Raw genomic sequence first — 17,654 nt, 5'->3', positions numbered from 1 at the left:
GGTAACGTAACAGTAGGGATATCTACCATTAATCTTAAAAACCATTGAAGAGTTTCGGTTCTGGATAAGATTCAGCAAAGGTACACTGCCCTCTCTACTAAATTCAGCTACAAAGCCTGGACGGGATATCTGAAACAGTCACGTGAAGACTCTCAAAAGTCAAAAGCAGCAGATGGATTTAGCAAGTAATCACCCTCAACAGTGGCGAGTTTGCTTTGGTCCCGCTGTAGATGGACCCCTTGATGGAGGAGCAGTCACGAAGGTGGGCAGCAGACTTAGCCCCCACTTTCTGGTCAGGAAATTAAAAAGGAGGAACTCAGAGAACTAGACAGTGAGTAGTTAGGGGATTCCAAAGGCAGGCGTGATCAGGAAAACAGCCCCAGCAAGTGGTGTATGGAGGGTGGCCAGGCTCACCCCTGAACTGCTGGGCCTGAATATGATGCTACTCAGAAGGCCCAACACATTCAGCACTAAACAGACAGCCACACAGGTGCCAACCTGGCCACTGGATGCAGCACTCAGCGCACAGGTCAAGACCGCACTGGAAAAGGCTCGCAAGCAAAACTGACAGTAAATCGACACACACACAGAGCTGCAGCAACAGAAACTGAGGCCTAAAACAAGCCAGGCTGGCTGACTGCCACGCAAATGTATCCACACTGTCCACAGACCTAAACACGATCCAGAGTCTAACAACACAATGTCCCAAAGATCTGGGATACAATCCAAATGACTGGGTAGATAAAGTATGAGGAAAGTCCTAGCTCATATGGGAAAAGAATCTACAAATGACAACACCAAGATGGACAGTGATGTTAGAATAATCTGACAAAGACTTTAAAGCAGCTATTAAACCATGCCTGAACAGTCAACACTTATTCTTGAAATGAATGGAAAAACAGAAAGTCTCACCAAAGAAATAGAAGACTTATACAAAAACCAAATAGAAATTCTATAATTCAAAGTACAATAACTGAAAACTTTAAAACTCACTGGATGGGATCAATAACAGCAAAGAAATGTAAGGGAAAATAATCAGTGAACTTGAAAACAGATCAGTAAAATATGCAAACTGGGGAACGCGCTGGTGGTCCAGTGATTAGGACCCCACACTTCTACTGCAGGGGACACAGGCTCAGCCCCTGGTTGGGAACTAAACCGTGCACAGCATGTGCAGCATGGCCAGGCTTTAAAAAAAAAGGCAATCCGACATGGTATAGCCAAGCTCCCCAAACTGAAAACAAAGGAACAGTACTGCATGCACAGAGAAACAGCTTACTACCTGGGGGAGAAAAGGATGTGAATGACTACAGAGTTCTAATGAGAAGCCGTGGAGGTCAGAAACAAATGGAACATTTCTAAAGTGCTGAAGAAAAGACCTAGCAAACCAGAATTTCATATTCAACAAAAATATTCTCCAGAAGACAAAATAAAAACATTTTCAGATGGAGGGAAATGAATCGATTGCCAACAAACTTGACTCCAAAGAAATATTAAAGGACATTTTTCAAACAAAAGGTATACAGTGCCACAGGAAAACATGGAATGTCAAGGATGAAACAGCAAAAAAAATTTTTAATGGGTAAATACAAGAGACTATTCCCTTGAATCTTTAAAATGTGTTTGATGGTTAAGAGCAAAAAATACAACATTGTCTGGTACCGTTTTTAATAAACGTAGATATAAGACAACTATAATAAATGAAGAAGAGGTTAAGGGACCTATAAAGTAGTAACATTTCTACGTGAATTTCAAGTTGGTAAAATGTTAATTCTAAGCTGACTGTAAAAAAGTATGCACATCATAATCCCCATGACAATCACACAAAAAACTTTGGACATTTAGGAAAAAACACAAAAGATAATTAAAATGGAAGACAAAACAATGTTCAGACTACTCAAAAGAAGCCAGAAGAGGGGAAAGAAAGAAATTACAAACAGGAAAATAAACAGAATACAAAAACTGACAGCTCTAAAACCAAATATGTAAATAATTACATTAAATGCAAATAGTTTTGGAGAAGGCACTGGCACCCCTGGAAAATCCCATGGACGGAGGAGCCTGGTGGGCTGCAGTCCATGGTGTCGCTAAGAGTCAGACATGACTGAGGGACTTCACTTTCCCTTTTCCCTTTCATGCATTGGAGAAGGAAATGGCAACCCACTCCAGTGTTCTTGCCTGGAGAATCCCAGGGACGGGGGAGCCTGGTGGGCTGCAGTCTCTGGGGTCGCACAGAGTCGGACACGACTGAAGCGACTTAGTAGCAGCAGCAGCAAATAGTTTAGACCAAACAGAAGACACAGACTGTCAGAAGAGACAAAAATATCATGCTCCAACTATATGCTGTCCATAAGAAACTCACTTTAAATATAATGCTCATTAAATAGGCTAAAAGTACAAAGCCAGAAAAAAAAAGTACTATGCAAATTCTAATTAAAAGAAAGTACAAGTGGTTATACTACTATCAGACAAAGTAGGCTTCAGAGTGAAGAAAATAATCAGGGATAAAAAGGGACATTACATAATGATAAAAGAGTCAACTCTCAAGAAAAAGCAAAACCCACTTAACAACAGACCTTCAAAATACATAAAGTAAAGCTGGCAGTAGTAAAAGGAGAAAGAGACAAATCCAAAATTATAGTTGGAGTTCAACACTCCTAAATTCCAAGAATATAAAACTGAAAAACATGAAACTCTTGGATATAACTGACATCTATAGAACACCACACCCAATAATAGCAGGATATACATTCTCTCCAAGTGTACATGGAACATAGGCCAAAATAAACCATGCCCTAACAAAATAACAATTATTAAAAGCTGAAATTGTATAAAGTATGCTCTCTTGACTAGAACAGAATTAAAACAAGAAGCAATCACAGAAAGATAACAGCAAAATCTCCAAATACATTTCTAAATTCATGGGTAAAAGAGAAAGTCTTAAAAAAAAAAATTCAGAACTAAAGATACAACATACCAAAATTTGTGGGATGCAGATAATACAAAACTAAAGAAAATTCACAGCATTCGATGTCATTTTAAAAAAGAAGATCTAAAATCATAATCTAAGCTTCTGCCTTAACTTCAGCAAAAGGCAAAATAAACCGAAAGCAAGCAGAAAGATGCAAACAACAGAAATCAATGAAATTGAAAAGAGAAAAATCAACACAGAAAAATCAATGAAACCAAAAGCTGCTTCTCTGAAAAGGTCAATACTAGCCAGTCTTAAAGAGAAGAGAGAGGATCACCACTACCACTGACAGGAGTTACAAATGAATCACTTCAGACCCCTGATCCTAAAGAAATGTAAAGGATAAACCATGAAAAACCCTAGAAATGTAACTGTCCTCATTCACAAATGATATCACTGTCTACAAAAAAATCCCAAGGATCTTAAAAAAAAAACTACTTCAACTACTAAGTACACTTCAGCAAGGTTACAGGACACAGTTCAACACACAAAAATTAATCACATTTCTGTATACTAGCAAAGACCAATTCAAAACCAAAAAATTAAAAAATATATCATTTACAATAATCTTTCCCCCAAAGATATGTTACATAAATTTAACAAAATATAGATGCTGAAGACTTAAAAAAAAACTCTGATGAAAGAAATAAAAGACAGCCTAAATAAACTGGGAGATAAAACATATTCATGAATTATAAGCCTCAAGAAAGAAAGCAATTCTCAAAAAAACTGATCTTTATATTCAATTCAGTTCCAATCAATTCCAGTAGGATTTTTTTTGGTAAATACAGACAAGCTGATTATAAAGTTTATAGTGAAAGGCAAAGGCACTAGAAGAGCTCGAAATACTTTTGACAAAAAAGAATAAATTTGAAAGAATCACACTACCTATTTAAAGACTTATTGTAAATCTACAGTAACCAAAATAGTACAGTATTGGTAAAGGGACAAAAATAAAGATCAATAAAACAAGCCAGAAATAGATCCACAGAAACATGGTCAACTGTTTTTAAACAATTTTATTGAACTATAAATGGAATATTTTACAATTCACCCATTAAGAATGTGTACTTCAAAGGTGTTCAGTACAGTCAGCGATATGTACAACCATCACCAGTCAATTTTAGAACATTTTCATCACCACAGAGAGAAAAGCCCATACCCTTGAGCCACCACCCCATAACCCTCCTCCTCTGCCTGCCCTAAGCAGTCACTGATACACTTTCTGTCTCTCTAGATTTGCCTATTCTGGATGCTTCATGTAAATGGAATCACATATTACATAGCATTTTGCAATTGGCCTCTTTCACTTAATATTTTCAAGATTCATCCATGTGTCAGTACTTCTGTCTTCCTTTTTACAGTAATATATCGCTTATCTATTCATGCATCCATCTATTTTGGGTTGTTTCCACCACAGCCAATTAATTTTTGACTATTCAACAAAGAAAAGGAAATCTCATCAACAAATGGTCTGGAGCAACTGGAAACTCATAGGCAAAAAACAAACCTCAACCTCACCTCCCACCTTAACAAATTACCTCTACTTACATGCTAGATCTAAGAATTAAAAAACCATAAAACAGGGGCTTCCCTGGCGGCTCGGTGGTCAAGAAGCCGCCTCCCGATGTGGGAGCCAGGGACTGATCCCCAATCTGGCAAGATCCCACACGCCAGGCCTGGACCACGACTGCTGAGCCCGTGCTCCAGAGCTGTGCTCCACAAGAGGCCTGTGCAGTGCACCTGGAGAGCAGCCCCCGCCCGCTGCAACTGGAGAGGAAGCCCGTGTGGCAACGAAGACCAGGCGGTCAAAAAGAAAGAAATACAATTACGTAATAAATAGACTGGACTTCATCAAAAGAAAAACTTCTGTTCTACAAAAGATCCTGTTGAGAGAGTGAAAAAGAGAAACTCCAGATTTGGGAAAAATATTTTTAAATCACATATTAAACAAAAGAGTTGCATCTATTAATAGAATATATAACAAACTCTTGTTATTATATACAAGATTATGAAAACAACTCAATTTAAAAATAGGCAAAAGATTTAAATAGGTATTTAACAAAATGCTGCATCTATCACTTGCAGATAAATTTTTTAAAAGATTACACATTGCATTAAAAATCACACTATTAATTTTAAACATTCATGTTACCTATTATAAAGACAGCCCTATTATGGCCTCTGAAGTGTCTCACGGATGAGTCACTTGCCAGTTTAAGCAGCCACCAGCAAACAGTCTGGAATTACAGCTTTTTATGAACCAAGAAAATGACTGATGAATATGGTAAGAACAGAAAACTCCTATTTCTCAACTCATATCTCAAACTTATAGCATAAAAAAATATCTACTTTTCACAGATTCAATCAAACTCATTAGACTGAAAAAAAGTTAATTTGAGATTGCAAAGGAAGGTTTAGGGCTTGAAGAAGAGAGAACAAAGTGACATGAAAAGTCGATGCTACTCGTGTTTCCAGTGTTAGCATCGTTGTTACCATCGCGTGCCCTGTCAGTTACCACAAGACTCAAGACCCTCTCTTTCACTTAAACCCCAGTCACTGGCACATCCTTAAAGTTAACACTGCATCACAATATACAAACTGTGCACAGGTTCAGAATGATGTTTAGGGTCTTGTTTCCTATAACTGACAGTCACAACCTGAATCCCAAAAGCAGTACCTAAAATGATCAAAAAGCTAGCTCAGTCAAAATCATGATATCACTTCATACCCATGAGGACAGCCACTACCAAAAATAAGAAAAATAAAAGACAGCAAGCGTTATCGAGGATGTGGAGGAATTAGGGCCTTGTGCACTGCCAACTGGAATTCTAAATGGTACAGCTGCTATGAAAAACATGTGGCTCCTAAAAACTTAAACACAAAGGGAATTCCCTGGCTGTCCAGTGGTTAGGATTTGGCGCTTTCACTGCTGGGGCCCAGGTTCAATCCCTGGTCAGGGAACTAAGATCCCACAGGCCTCACATCACAGTCAAAAAAAGAAATTAAACACAGAATTACCATGATTTTAGAGGAACTGAAGAGCCTCTTGTTGAAAGTGAAAGAGTTAAGAGTGAAAAAGCTGGCTTAAAACTCAACATTCAAACAACTAAGATATGGCATCTGGTCCCATCACTTCATGGCAAATAGATGGGGAAACAATGGAAACAGTGAGACTTTATTTTCTCAGGCTCCAAAATCACTGCAGATGGTAACTGCTGCCATGAAATTAAAAGAAGCTTGCTCCTTGGAAGAAAAGCTATGACCAACCTAAACAGCATATTAAAAAGCAGAGACATTACTTTGCCAACAAAGGTCCATCTAGTCAAAGCTATGGTTTTTCCAGTAGTCATGTATGGATGTGAGAGTTGTACCATAAAGAAAGCTCAGTGCCAAAGAATTGATGCTTTTGAACTGTGGTGTTGAAGAAGACTCTTGAGAGTCCCTTGGGTTGCAAGGAGATCAAACTAGTCAATCCTAAAGGAAATCAGTCCTGGGTGTTCATTGGAAGGACTGATGCTGAAGCTGAAGTTCCAATACTTTGGCCACCTGATGTGAAGAACTGACTGGAAAGACTCCGATGCTGGGAAAGACTGAAGGCAGGAGAAGGGGACAATAGAGGATGAGATGGTTGGACGGCATCACCGACTTGATGGACATGAGTTTGGGCAAGTTCCGAGAGTTGGTGATGGACAGGGAAGCCTGGAGTGCTGCCATCCATGGGGTCGCAAAGAGTCGGACACAACTGAGAATTACCTTATGAACCAGCAATTTCACTTCTGGGTATGTACCCCAAAGAACTGAAAGCAAGGACTTGAACAGACACTTGTACATTAATGTTCAGAGCAGTGTTATTTGAACTGTCAGAACAATGGAAACAACCTGAACATCCACCGCACATACAACAGAGTACTATGCATCCTTAGAAACGAATGACATTCTGATACAGGCTACAGCACAAATGGACCTTTTGAACACACTAATGTTAAGTGAAATAAGCCTGACATAAAAGGATACGTATTGTATGACTCCACTTAGAAGGGTCAAATTCCCAGAGACAGAAATTCCTTGTGTTGCCAGGGGCTGGGGAGGGAAGATTGGTATGGGGAGTAATTATCTAGCAGGTACAGAGATTTGGCTGGGAAGATGAAAAAGTCCTGGAGGTGTGTTCTGGTGATGGTTAAGCAGCACTGTGCATACATTTAAAAACGTTTAAGTGCACATTTTGTTACATATATTTTACCACAATTAAAAAACTAATTAAAACCTAATTTCGGAAGAAAAGTTCAAAGAGACACAAAAGATCAAAGCTAGAAAACAAAAGCAACTCAGGGAAAAAAGTAACACTCAGCAAAGAGGATCATACCCACTATTGTGACAAATTCAGCCTGTAGTTAGGACAGAAGTGTGATAAGGGCAGTTACTTGGCCCTCAAATCCCATGGATGGAGAAGCCTGGTAGGCTGCATTCCATGCTAAGGGTCGGACACAACTGAGCAACTTCCTTTTCACTTTTCACTTTTATGCACTGGAGAAGGAAATGGCAACCCACTCCAGTGTTCTTGCCTGGAGAATCCCAGGGATGGGGGAGCCTGGTGGGCTGCCGTCTATGGGGTTGCACAGAGTCGGACACAACTGAAGTGACTTAGCATATAATCCAATGTAACAAGGGGAGAGTTACAACGTGACTAATGGTATGTTTCCTCAAATATAAAAATAAACATCGTACAGTTACTGTGAATAAAAAAAAAAATAACCATTGGAACATAATTTATTTAGAGCTTTAAGCTGACAGAGGCAGCAGAGACCATTTCACCAGTTATTAATTAGGCTTTAGTTTATTTTGAACATTTTAAGACATCTTTTGGGGGAGTTTTAAGTAAAATGGGTTTTCCCACATAAGCCACTATGGCTCGTAAGTAGGTGAAAATATGTCTGCATTTCTCAGGAGTGTGTTTTAATGTTACACATTTCACAGCAGATCCAGGCTTAGCCAAGGTCTGCTGCAGAATGTGCTGAAGCACAGAAAATTCAAGTTTTGCTTTTTGGAACTTTCTAGAAATTTTTGCCCTGAATATTTTCAGTCTGTAGTTGGTTTAACCCATAAATATGGAGGGCTGACTTTACCTCGTTATTTCTGACTTTATTATTATGTGATCATTTATCCTAGGACCTGCAGTTAGTTGCTAGATTATTTACTCATTTATAAAATGAAAATAACTGTTTTCCTCTTTCCCTATCAAAGAAATTCTTTCAGGATTTAGATCTATTTTAATTTAATTAAATAAATCTAAATGAGCAGATGTAAGATATTATATATAGGACAGATAAATCAGGTCCTACTGTATAGCACAGAGAACTACATTCAGTGAAAGTGAAGTCGCTCAGTTGTGTCTGACTCTGCAACCCCTTGGACTGTATGTAGCCCACCAGGCTCCTCCATCCATGGGACTTCCCAGGCAAGAATACTGGCGTGGGTAGCCATTTCCTTCTCCAGGGGATCTTCCTGACCCAGGGATTGAACCCAGGTCTCCCGCATTGCAGGCAGACACTTTACCATCTGAGCCACCACCATAATGAAAAAGAATATTTTAAAAAAGCAAGTGTGTGTATGTGTGTGTGTGTATATATATATATAAACTGACTTTGCTGTACAGTAGAAATGAATACAACATTGTAAATCAACTAGACTTCAATTAAAAATAAAGTTAACTAAACTAACATGTTTTGCCAGTTATCTGGAAGTCAACTACTACCAAAACTAAATACGGATTTCCTTGGCTCTTACAGTATAATAAAAGAGATGCACAAGGAGCGATGGGAACTTATATTCTGCAAGTGAGAACACAAAATATGCACACAACTACTTGGAAAAATAATTTTGTATTATCTTAAAAGCTGAATACACACATACCCTGAGAACCACTCGTTTTGGTCCTGGGGGTACATACACTGGAGAGACACACACACGCTAGAAGAGACATGTAGGCAAGTGCTCAAATCAGTACTGTACTAAAAAGCAGTAGACTAAATGCAATCCAGCGTCCAGCAATATGAGAACACCTAACTGTGGTGTCATCACAGTGGAAGGTAGCACCACAGGGAAAATGAGGAAGCATTTATATGAAAGGACATGGATTAATCTTAGAAGAGCGCTAAGTAGAAAAAGCTACAGAAGACTTCTTACAGTAGAGTAACAGTTCTATAAAGCTTAAAAGCAGGAAAATGAGATAATATATTGTGAGAAAATTGATTTATGTGGTAAAATCATTTTTTAAGTATATGGAAGTGACACAGATAAAAACCAAAATAAGGAGGCAAAGGCAGAGACTGAGAAGTTATGGGTAAATTCATTCTCAGCAACAGATGCAATGGTGGTGCTTTCACGGATGTATAATTATTTTGCATCATAATTTACATACAACTATCTCATATTCTTGCGTGTATCTAATATCCCAATAATTTCCCAAAAGGCACCCATGACCCAGTCCTGCACTTGAGGGTACTGAGTCAAGTGCTTTCAACAGTCGAGATGTGTGAAATGAACACAAGCTTATGCCCTTAAAGGAGTAAAATCTTATAAAAAGTTACTGCTATGTACACAGCATTTGGCTCTGCTATCATTATCAAAAGTATCAGAACTGGGACTCTAGCTTTTATAATATGTCACAAGTCTATATGAAAATCTAACCTTTCAATATTATCCTCCAGTTTAACCTGATACCAAAGTTTCTCTAGAATATTGTTTCCTAAATGGAAAATTTCTAAAATTCCAAATGAAATTGATCAGAAATATTGGGAACCAAGGCTTACCCACTGATAATTCTAATATCGATGTCCATGGGTTTTCAAATACTGTTTTACATAAATCTTAGTTTAAGGAAGAATGTGCTCAGTGCTTCCATCTACCAACAGTGTACTTCCTGGATGAAGCATTTTCTACATAGAGGTTGCTTAGGGACATGTGTGTGCCTGCGTGCTCAGTCACTCAGTTGTCTCTGTCTCTCTGCGACCCCAGTGACTGTAGCCCTCCATGCTCCTCTGTGCACAAGTAATTATAAAATTATTGCTATTCTCATGCTTTAGTTGACTTTCTGTAACATGTTACAAAGTGTCTATAAGAAATGGATCTTGGCTTAGAAAATATATGAAATAGTGATCATTTTCAATAGTCTGGAAATCAATGACAACCTATAGAAACAAACAAAACAAGTAAAAGCAAATGAAATAATATTCCATCAATATGGAATCAATAGTGCACAATGAATGCAAATACTAAAATGTCAGCTCCGGATGGGCAGTCTGCTCCTTTGTCGCTGCCTCCCCAGCACCAACTCAGTAAATATTTGCTGAATGTATGAAGCTAAAGAAAAAGGTCAGGAATTTCTTCTCATTCTGAGTACCCATGATATACCTGGCAAAACACCGACAGAAACTATTGATCCTCACCATCTCGGGTACCGGAACCTTTCAACAAGCAAGTGTGCAGTAACTTCAACAGCAACTGCAGGCATCTGTCAGTTTTCAGCAAGGGCATGTAGGCATTTGTACCAAACTTCACAAGGGCATCCAGGAGAGGATCTAAGAATATCCTTAATACATTCTGTGTCCTCCGCTTTTCACTAGACATTAAAAGACACGCCCAAATCAAGCATTTCAAAAGGATAAAGAAACTGTCTTCCAGCTACAGTTTTGGTTAGCTAAAGATTCCACCAGATGGAATTACTCTTAAGGACGACCTGTTAGGACAGGCCTTTCCACTCATGCTTTCTCAGTGAGTGCAGTACTTCACTGGAGAAGAAAGCACAAGGAACAATACATGTCCTTGGTTTTGGGCAGAAGTATGAGCAAAATCCTAGATCCAAATTATCAGCAAATTAAAATGCTTGCAAATTAAAACTTGCTTCCATATTTCAGAAAAAACAAAACAAATATATACTAGTCAAGGAAATGAGACATGTTAACAAAAAAATATAAAGAACTAAAGATTTGTGAAAAACTGTTATAACCAACTTTAGTACTGAAACTTTGTCTAGAAAAGAGATTTACATTATATGCAAAGACACTACCTAAGGAAGCTGCTTTTTGCAATAATTATAATCTGGTGACAATCTGCTCATATTTCTCAAAATATAAATGGGACTGTTTTATCATTATTACTTTATTTTTTTAAATTTATATATTTTATAAAGGGGTAAAATCTAGTAACTGTCTTTACTTAATCTTATGCTAGGACCTTACAACCCATCCTTCTAATATTCTTACACAAAACCAGCGATTTGTGAATACATAGTTGTGTTTTTAACTTCTGAAGTTTAAAACTCTGGCACTATTAATTTATTATTAATTTTAAACATTTCTTTAAGTATGATGCCATATTCTAATTTCCTCCTTTAATAAGCTGTAATCAATTCCATACCAATCACTGAAAAGTCTGAATATGGACTATAAACAGGATTAGCCTTTTTTTTTAAAAAAGCTTTTTTTTCAAGTTTAGAAACACTTACCTATATTGACTCTTCATTCTTTCTACATCTGTGGCCAGTAACACCATCATAGCAACAAGCTTAGCTTCAAACCAATCAGGCATACAGCTGTTTTCTCCTCCTTAAATAACAATAGTTAAGGTTTGCAAAGCATTAACAAAATCCTTCAAAGATGATGTTTCAAAAATAAAACAGTTAAATGAATATGTTTTATCAGTATTACATGAGACAAATACAGCTGAGAAGAAATACAGTAGAACGCCCCACAGCATGGTTCATTTTTATACACTTAAGTGTGAACACAGACATCTCCGCATGCCGAGTGCGTGCCATGCACTGGCCTCAGACCCAGTGGCTCCTATACTCGTGGAATTCATAGTGCGGAAGAGAAGAGCATCATCAGAGACTTACAGAGAAGCGTACAATGACAACAGCAGTGAGTGTTCCAAATCGTGCAACTAGAGAGTAAGACAAAGTCACCCTGAAGAAATGACGATTGGGCTGGGTACAAAAGCTAGGAAGGAATGAGTTAGGGGAAGGGAGACACGACCCTTCTGGGCGGAAGAAAGAGCATGTCAAGGCTCTGAAGCAGCAGAGAGCATGCCATATTCCATATAAAGGACTGGGGTATAAAGTGGGAGGGAGCACCAAAGATGACCTTACAGGAACAGGTAGGAGAGACCAGGGACTGTACGGGCTTGTAAAGGGTTTCTGTCTTCACCCCAAAAGCAAAAGGAAGCCACTAGAGGTCAAAGTGAATGGATGCAAAGACGAGGAGGAGAATTCTGTAAGATCAAAGTTTCTATATTAAACAGATTTTTCTAGGTATAAGGTGGAAAAGAGATTGTAGAGGAAGCTAGATGCAAGGTAACTGGCAAAGAGGCAATTCTGGCATCTTGGATGAGAGGTGAGAGTTCCCTAAAATGGAACTGGAAAGGGGATGGAGTGGATACAGATACAAAGGCTTTGACATCTCAGACTCCTGTCTGAACCTCAGGTACACTGCTTGTTAGCTATGGGAGCCTGGGACAGCCGACTGTCCTCTCAGAAAGCTTAGGTCATCTTCTATAAAATCAAACTAAATAAACCTGTGACTTTTCTTGGGTTTATTATAAAAATTAAGTAATATATGCAAAGTTTCTAGAACAACTTTTGGAAGAACGTGGTTAAATGATAAAAATCAGTATTTTCCTATTCCTGAAAGCCAGGTAAAGTAAAATAAATCATAGCTAGAGCTCCTTTTCATTCTATAATAAGATCATACTCTTTGCCTCAACTTCCAAGAAAGATTGAGTTAATCTAGTTTTCCAGACCAGTGGTTCAAACACTTAAAACATATTTTCAAATATTCTAATACATATTGGGAGTAATTTATTTTGATACAAATTTGCTATACTAATACGGAAGACAATACTAAAAACACACTTGCATGGAGGATAACTTAGTTTAAAAACATAACAAAAGAATAAACTTTATTGTATATTATTCTTTAAAATGTTATAAATACCATTTAGTGGCCAAAGCCTTTGACTGTGTTGATCACAATAAACTGTGGAAAATTCTGAAAGAGATGGGAATACCAGACCACCTGACCTGCCTCTTGAGAAACCTGTATGCAGGTCAGGAAGCAACAGTTAGAACTGGACATGGAACAACAGACTGGTTTCAAATAGGAAAAGGAATACATCAAAGCTATATATTGTCACCCTGCTTATTTTTTTAACTTATATGCAGAGTACATCATGAGAAATGCTGGGCTGGAGGAAGCACAAGCTGGAATCAAGATTTCCGGGAGAAATATCAATCACCTCAAGTATGCAAATGACACCACCTTTATGGCAGAAAGTGAAGAAGAACTAAAGAGCCTCTTGATGAAAGTGAAAGAGGAGAGTGAAAAAGTTGCCTTAAAGCTCAACATTCAGAAAACTAAGATCATGGCATTCGGTCCCATCACTTCATGCCAGATAGATGGGGAAACAGTGGAAACAGTAGCTGACTTTATTTTTCTGGGCTCCAAAATCACTGCAGATGGCGATTGCACCCATGAAATTAAAAGACGCTTACTCCTTGGAAGAAGAGTTATGACCAACCTAGACAGCATATTAAAAAGCAGAGACATTACTTTGCCAACAAAGGTCCGTCTAGTCAAGGCCATGGTTTTTCCAGTGGTCATGTATGGATGTGAGAGCTGGACTATAAAGAAAGCTCAGCACTGAAGAATTGATGCTTTTGAACTGTGGTGTTGGAGAAGACTCTTGAGAGTCCCTTGGACTGCAAGGAGATCCAACCAGTCCATCCTAAAGGAGATCAGTCCTGGGTGTTCATTGGAAGGACTGATGTTGAGGCTAAAACTCCAATACTTTGGCTACCTGATGTGAAGAGCTGACTGATTTGAGAAGACCTTGATGCTGGGAAAGATTGAGGGCAGGAGGAGAAGGGGACGACAGAGGATGAGATGGTTGGATGGCATCACCGACTCGATGGACATGGGTTTGGGTGGACTCCAGGAGTTGGTGATGGACAGGGAGGCCTGGCGTGCTGCGGTTCATGGGGTCTCAAAGAGACGGACAGGACTGAGCAACTGAACTGAACTGAAGCAATGTGTATTTTTAGACAGTCTAAATGTTGGTGCTTTCCAAAATAATTTAGTAGGTTAAATTTATGTGCTTTTTATAAGAGTGAATTATTGAAACTTGCTCTCTATCATTCTATCATAAGAATGATAAACCCTTTTTACTCACATTAAGTGCTTTATATCCCACATGTACATAGAAAAACTCATTGTTAACAAAGACTAAACTGAAACACCAATACGCTATTCAGTTCCTTACATTTTCTAGCAATCATATAATGAGATACCTTTTGACCTTCTACGAGGTGGGAGTGGCATAGGGGTGCTTTTTGAGAATGTTTCCAATCACAGTGGCACTTTTTGAAGTCCTAAACAATTTTTCACTTTGGATAAGTGAAAGGGAAGGAATAAGTTTCACTTTGGATAAGTGAAAGGGATAACCGAAAGGGAATCAGAAGTTTAGTGGATTTTTAAAGATTCCTGATTTTAAGGAGAGTCACAGGATTAGGTCAATAACAACAGAGTGCCTGACTACTCCAGTGGAGGACACTCTAGCAGAGATTTTTGCTGTAGGGCTGCTTCCTGAGTCCTCTACTGCCATATTAAGAGAAACCCAGGCTACAGAACAACGGGTCTCAAACCTCAGCATGTGGTTTAGAATTCCCCCTGAGAGCCTCTTAAAATACAGAGGGTAAACCCGACACCCAGAGTTTGTTTCAGCAGGTGTGGGATAGAGTTTGAGAATTTGCAGTTCTAAACAGTTTCCAGGTGATGTTGATATTGCTGGTCTGGAAATCATGCTCTGAGAACCAATGGCAAAGAATTCTTTACACCTTCTCCCCCTTCTCTCACTGAGGCTGGAAAAGTATAGGCAAGAATGGTTTTAAAGAAACAAAAGGTCACTGGCTATCTTCAGTCATCTTAATGCAGGTTAACCCTGAATTATCAGTCAAATTTTGCTACTACGAATTCAAAAAACTGACTGTAATTCTAGAGAATGCAAACTAGTGTCAAAAAGCATGCCAAGGTGGTCTGCGGATGCAGGGGAACAGGCAGAAGCAGGAGCCACGGGCGACACAGGGGCATGAAGACGCTGGCGAGTGACGGCTCTGTTCATTATCTTGCTATGCTAATGGCTTCATAAGCGATACACAGAGGTCAGACCCATCACACCGTATAAAGTTTAAATATGTGCAATTTAATGTATGTCAATTACATGTCAATAAAGCTGTTTCTAAAACTGGTTGTACAGCTGTAGTATATACTACTTTGGGATCTTTCCTCAGGTATCTTGGTTATATTTTAAGTAGGCACCCTTTCTGATGAACTGTGTAAGTATAAATTTCTTCAATATAGTTCACTCTTTGGTTGATTTCAACAATTCCAAGCTCTGACACATTGTTATGGCTGTTTGCAAACTGTCTCACTTTCTCTGATTCAGAAACCCTGCTCTGAAAGTGCTCCAACATTTTTGCCTGTTGATGATGCTGGTTTTCTGTGCTTTTAGTTGTTGCTGCATTGTTTTGTTACATATCATATATATGATATGGTACATATATAGCTACTGAATATATATCCATCCTCTCTTAACCATTCCAACCTGGGCTCCATACTACAGACAGACACTGGTGGAGGTCTACCTGCTTTCAAGCTTCCTGGATGTAAGTTCATCCAAGCCTTGCAGGATACTCCTCCCTTTCCACCTTAATTTCTGTTCACCTCATCCAATGACCTCTCCTGATCCCCCACAGGTCTACAAGTTCTAATCAGTAGCCCCGACCCTGGGGCCCCATCCCAGTGCTCATGGCTTTCAAGGCATTGTGTTAAGATTAGCTGTTTACTTATCAATTCCCTTGTTGGCCTATGTTCTCTGAGGGTAGAGGACATATCTGTAACTCCAGTGTCTGGCACTTCGAAAACACTTGACACACAGTTCCTGAATAATCAGTGTAAAATCTATCTGTAGTGAGCATATGAAACCCAAAGAAAAAAACTACTTTAGGTGTAGAATTTGATTAAAAAATGTTTGAGCTGATGATTTTTTTATAAAAACAAATCTGAGTGTTATATGCATTTTATGCTCAAAAATTCAAGCTAAATCATGTTTGCTTCGGAATTTATTGCCTTGTTCTGAAAACTGCCCAGTAATTGTTAATCAAACTAAAATTTTATAAAGACACTTAGCCAAGGGCATTAAGAGTCAAACAAAATATTACACATACACACAACATGCCTCCTTTGCACTTGAGATCAGTTTTTTAAAAACTTATATTAAACAGTTTAAGTCCCAGAAATGTTAAGGAAGAAACTCTAAAAAATCTTATTTTATCCAATTTTGAATGATTTAATCAGATCTGATGCTGTTATAGACTGAGTTTTAAGACAAGTTATATAGATATTTCAGGGAGTTTAATCTATGCTCCCTCTAATAGGGACTAAAATTTATTTACTTTTATAGGCCTAACAACAGAACCTTCCAAGTAACAGTAAATTTACTAGACAATAGAGACAATAAAACACAAAAGCAAAATGTTCCAAAAAGGACAAACAGATAAACTCATGTATTTTGGAAGGATAATTATCTGATCATTTAAGACCTATTCCATAATCAGATTAGAGAAGTCAGGAGATAAAAATGACTTGGTCTGAGACAAAGCTAGGAAATTGAAGACATGTTAAATTCAAAGACGCAATTTACTCAAATTATCACTAATGACTTTAATGATGAGGATGCGTTAGAAATGTAGAAAGAATCCTAATTAATGAATCTACTCATAGTTCTTCCACTCACTCAGTGCGTTTGATCTTTTGCTAAGTATCTGGTAAAAAAAAGAAACTAACAAAACCATTCTTTCAAATCCAATTTTTCTCTAAAACTACTTTTCATAATCAGCTGACACTAAATGTAATGCTTTGAAAACAAACAAAAGATAAACAGATTTATCTACAAATATTTCCACTACAGAGGCTCCAAACACATCTGCAAAAGCTAGCTGACAAAGACTCAGTAATTGTAGAATAAATTAATAAATTTATTTGTGATCAATTCCTTCTCAGACAACTTGCTAGTTTCTCAGAACATTTAAGATGGTTTAAAATCTCAAGTTCTAGAAGAGATAAAGTGCAAGTTAGGAAACAGTATTTTTACATAACATTTATTCACATTACTAGGCTGAAATATAAGTTTGACATCTGTAAATCAGCATATATTTGGCATATATTTTCAATTTGAAAAACCAGTAGAAAGTTCTTAGAAAATGTTTTGGTGACATTAGTCCATAAAAATGATCTCAGACTTACCTTCCCAGGCAGGTGACCTAATATACTCTTGCACTAGGTTCCTGACATAAGCATTTAAAGAAGAAGTCTCGTGAAGTCCAATGGAGCTACAAGTTGAGGATTGCTTGAAATAGCTTTCATTAATACGCAACCAATCACAGAGCTGAAAAAGAAAACAGCTATCACTTATTTTGAAAGCCTAACTGAACAAAGGGCTTCTAATTTCCCTAATTAATTTTCTTTCTTCCACAATAAACTGAATTTAGATAACTGAACACAACAGAGTAACAGAATGTTTCTTGTCATGATTGAGCTTCACGCACAGTTCATACAGAAAAAAGTGTGTG

General features: G+C 38.0%; 1 protein-coding gene across 10 annotated transcripts in view; it reads right to left on the bottom strand.

Moving 5' to 3' along the window:
- The window catches only part of TARBP1 (TAR (HIV-1) RNA binding protein 1), a 64,154-nt gene that overhangs the window by 29,627 nt on the left and 16,873 nt on the right, over nucleotides 1-17,654 (bottom strand). For 9 of the 10 annotated variants that reach the window (XR_005721399.1, XR_005721400.1, XR_005721401.1 and 6 more), the window contains exons 10-12: nucleotides 17,329-17,470; nucleotides 11,478-11,577; nucleotides 10,420-10,592 (exon numbers count right to left, since the gene is read on the bottom strand). Coding sequence is in view for 3 of the 10 variants with exons in the window: in XM_040242720.1 (XP_040098654.1) it covers nucleotides 10,420-10,592; nucleotides 11,478-11,577; nucleotides 17,329-17,470 (415 nt within the window). In the remaining 7 variants the exon portion in view is untranslated. The remainder of the gene's footprint in view (nucleotides 1-10,419; nucleotides 10,593-11,477; nucleotides 11,578-17,328; nucleotides 17,471-17,654) is intronic. The other variant, XM_040242721.1, reaches the window with a different exon arrangement.

The sequence above is a fragment of the Oryx dammah genome, unplaced genomic scaffold, assembly GCF_014754425.2.
Source record: "Oryx dammah isolate SB20612 unplaced genomic scaffold, SCBI_Odam_1.1 HiC_scaffold_6, whole genome shotgun sequence".
Classification (NCBI taxonomy): Eukaryota; Metazoa; Chordata; class Mammalia; order Artiodactyla; family Bovidae; genus Oryx; species Oryx dammah.
This window is presented reverse-complemented; position numbering and strand designations above follow the sequence as displayed.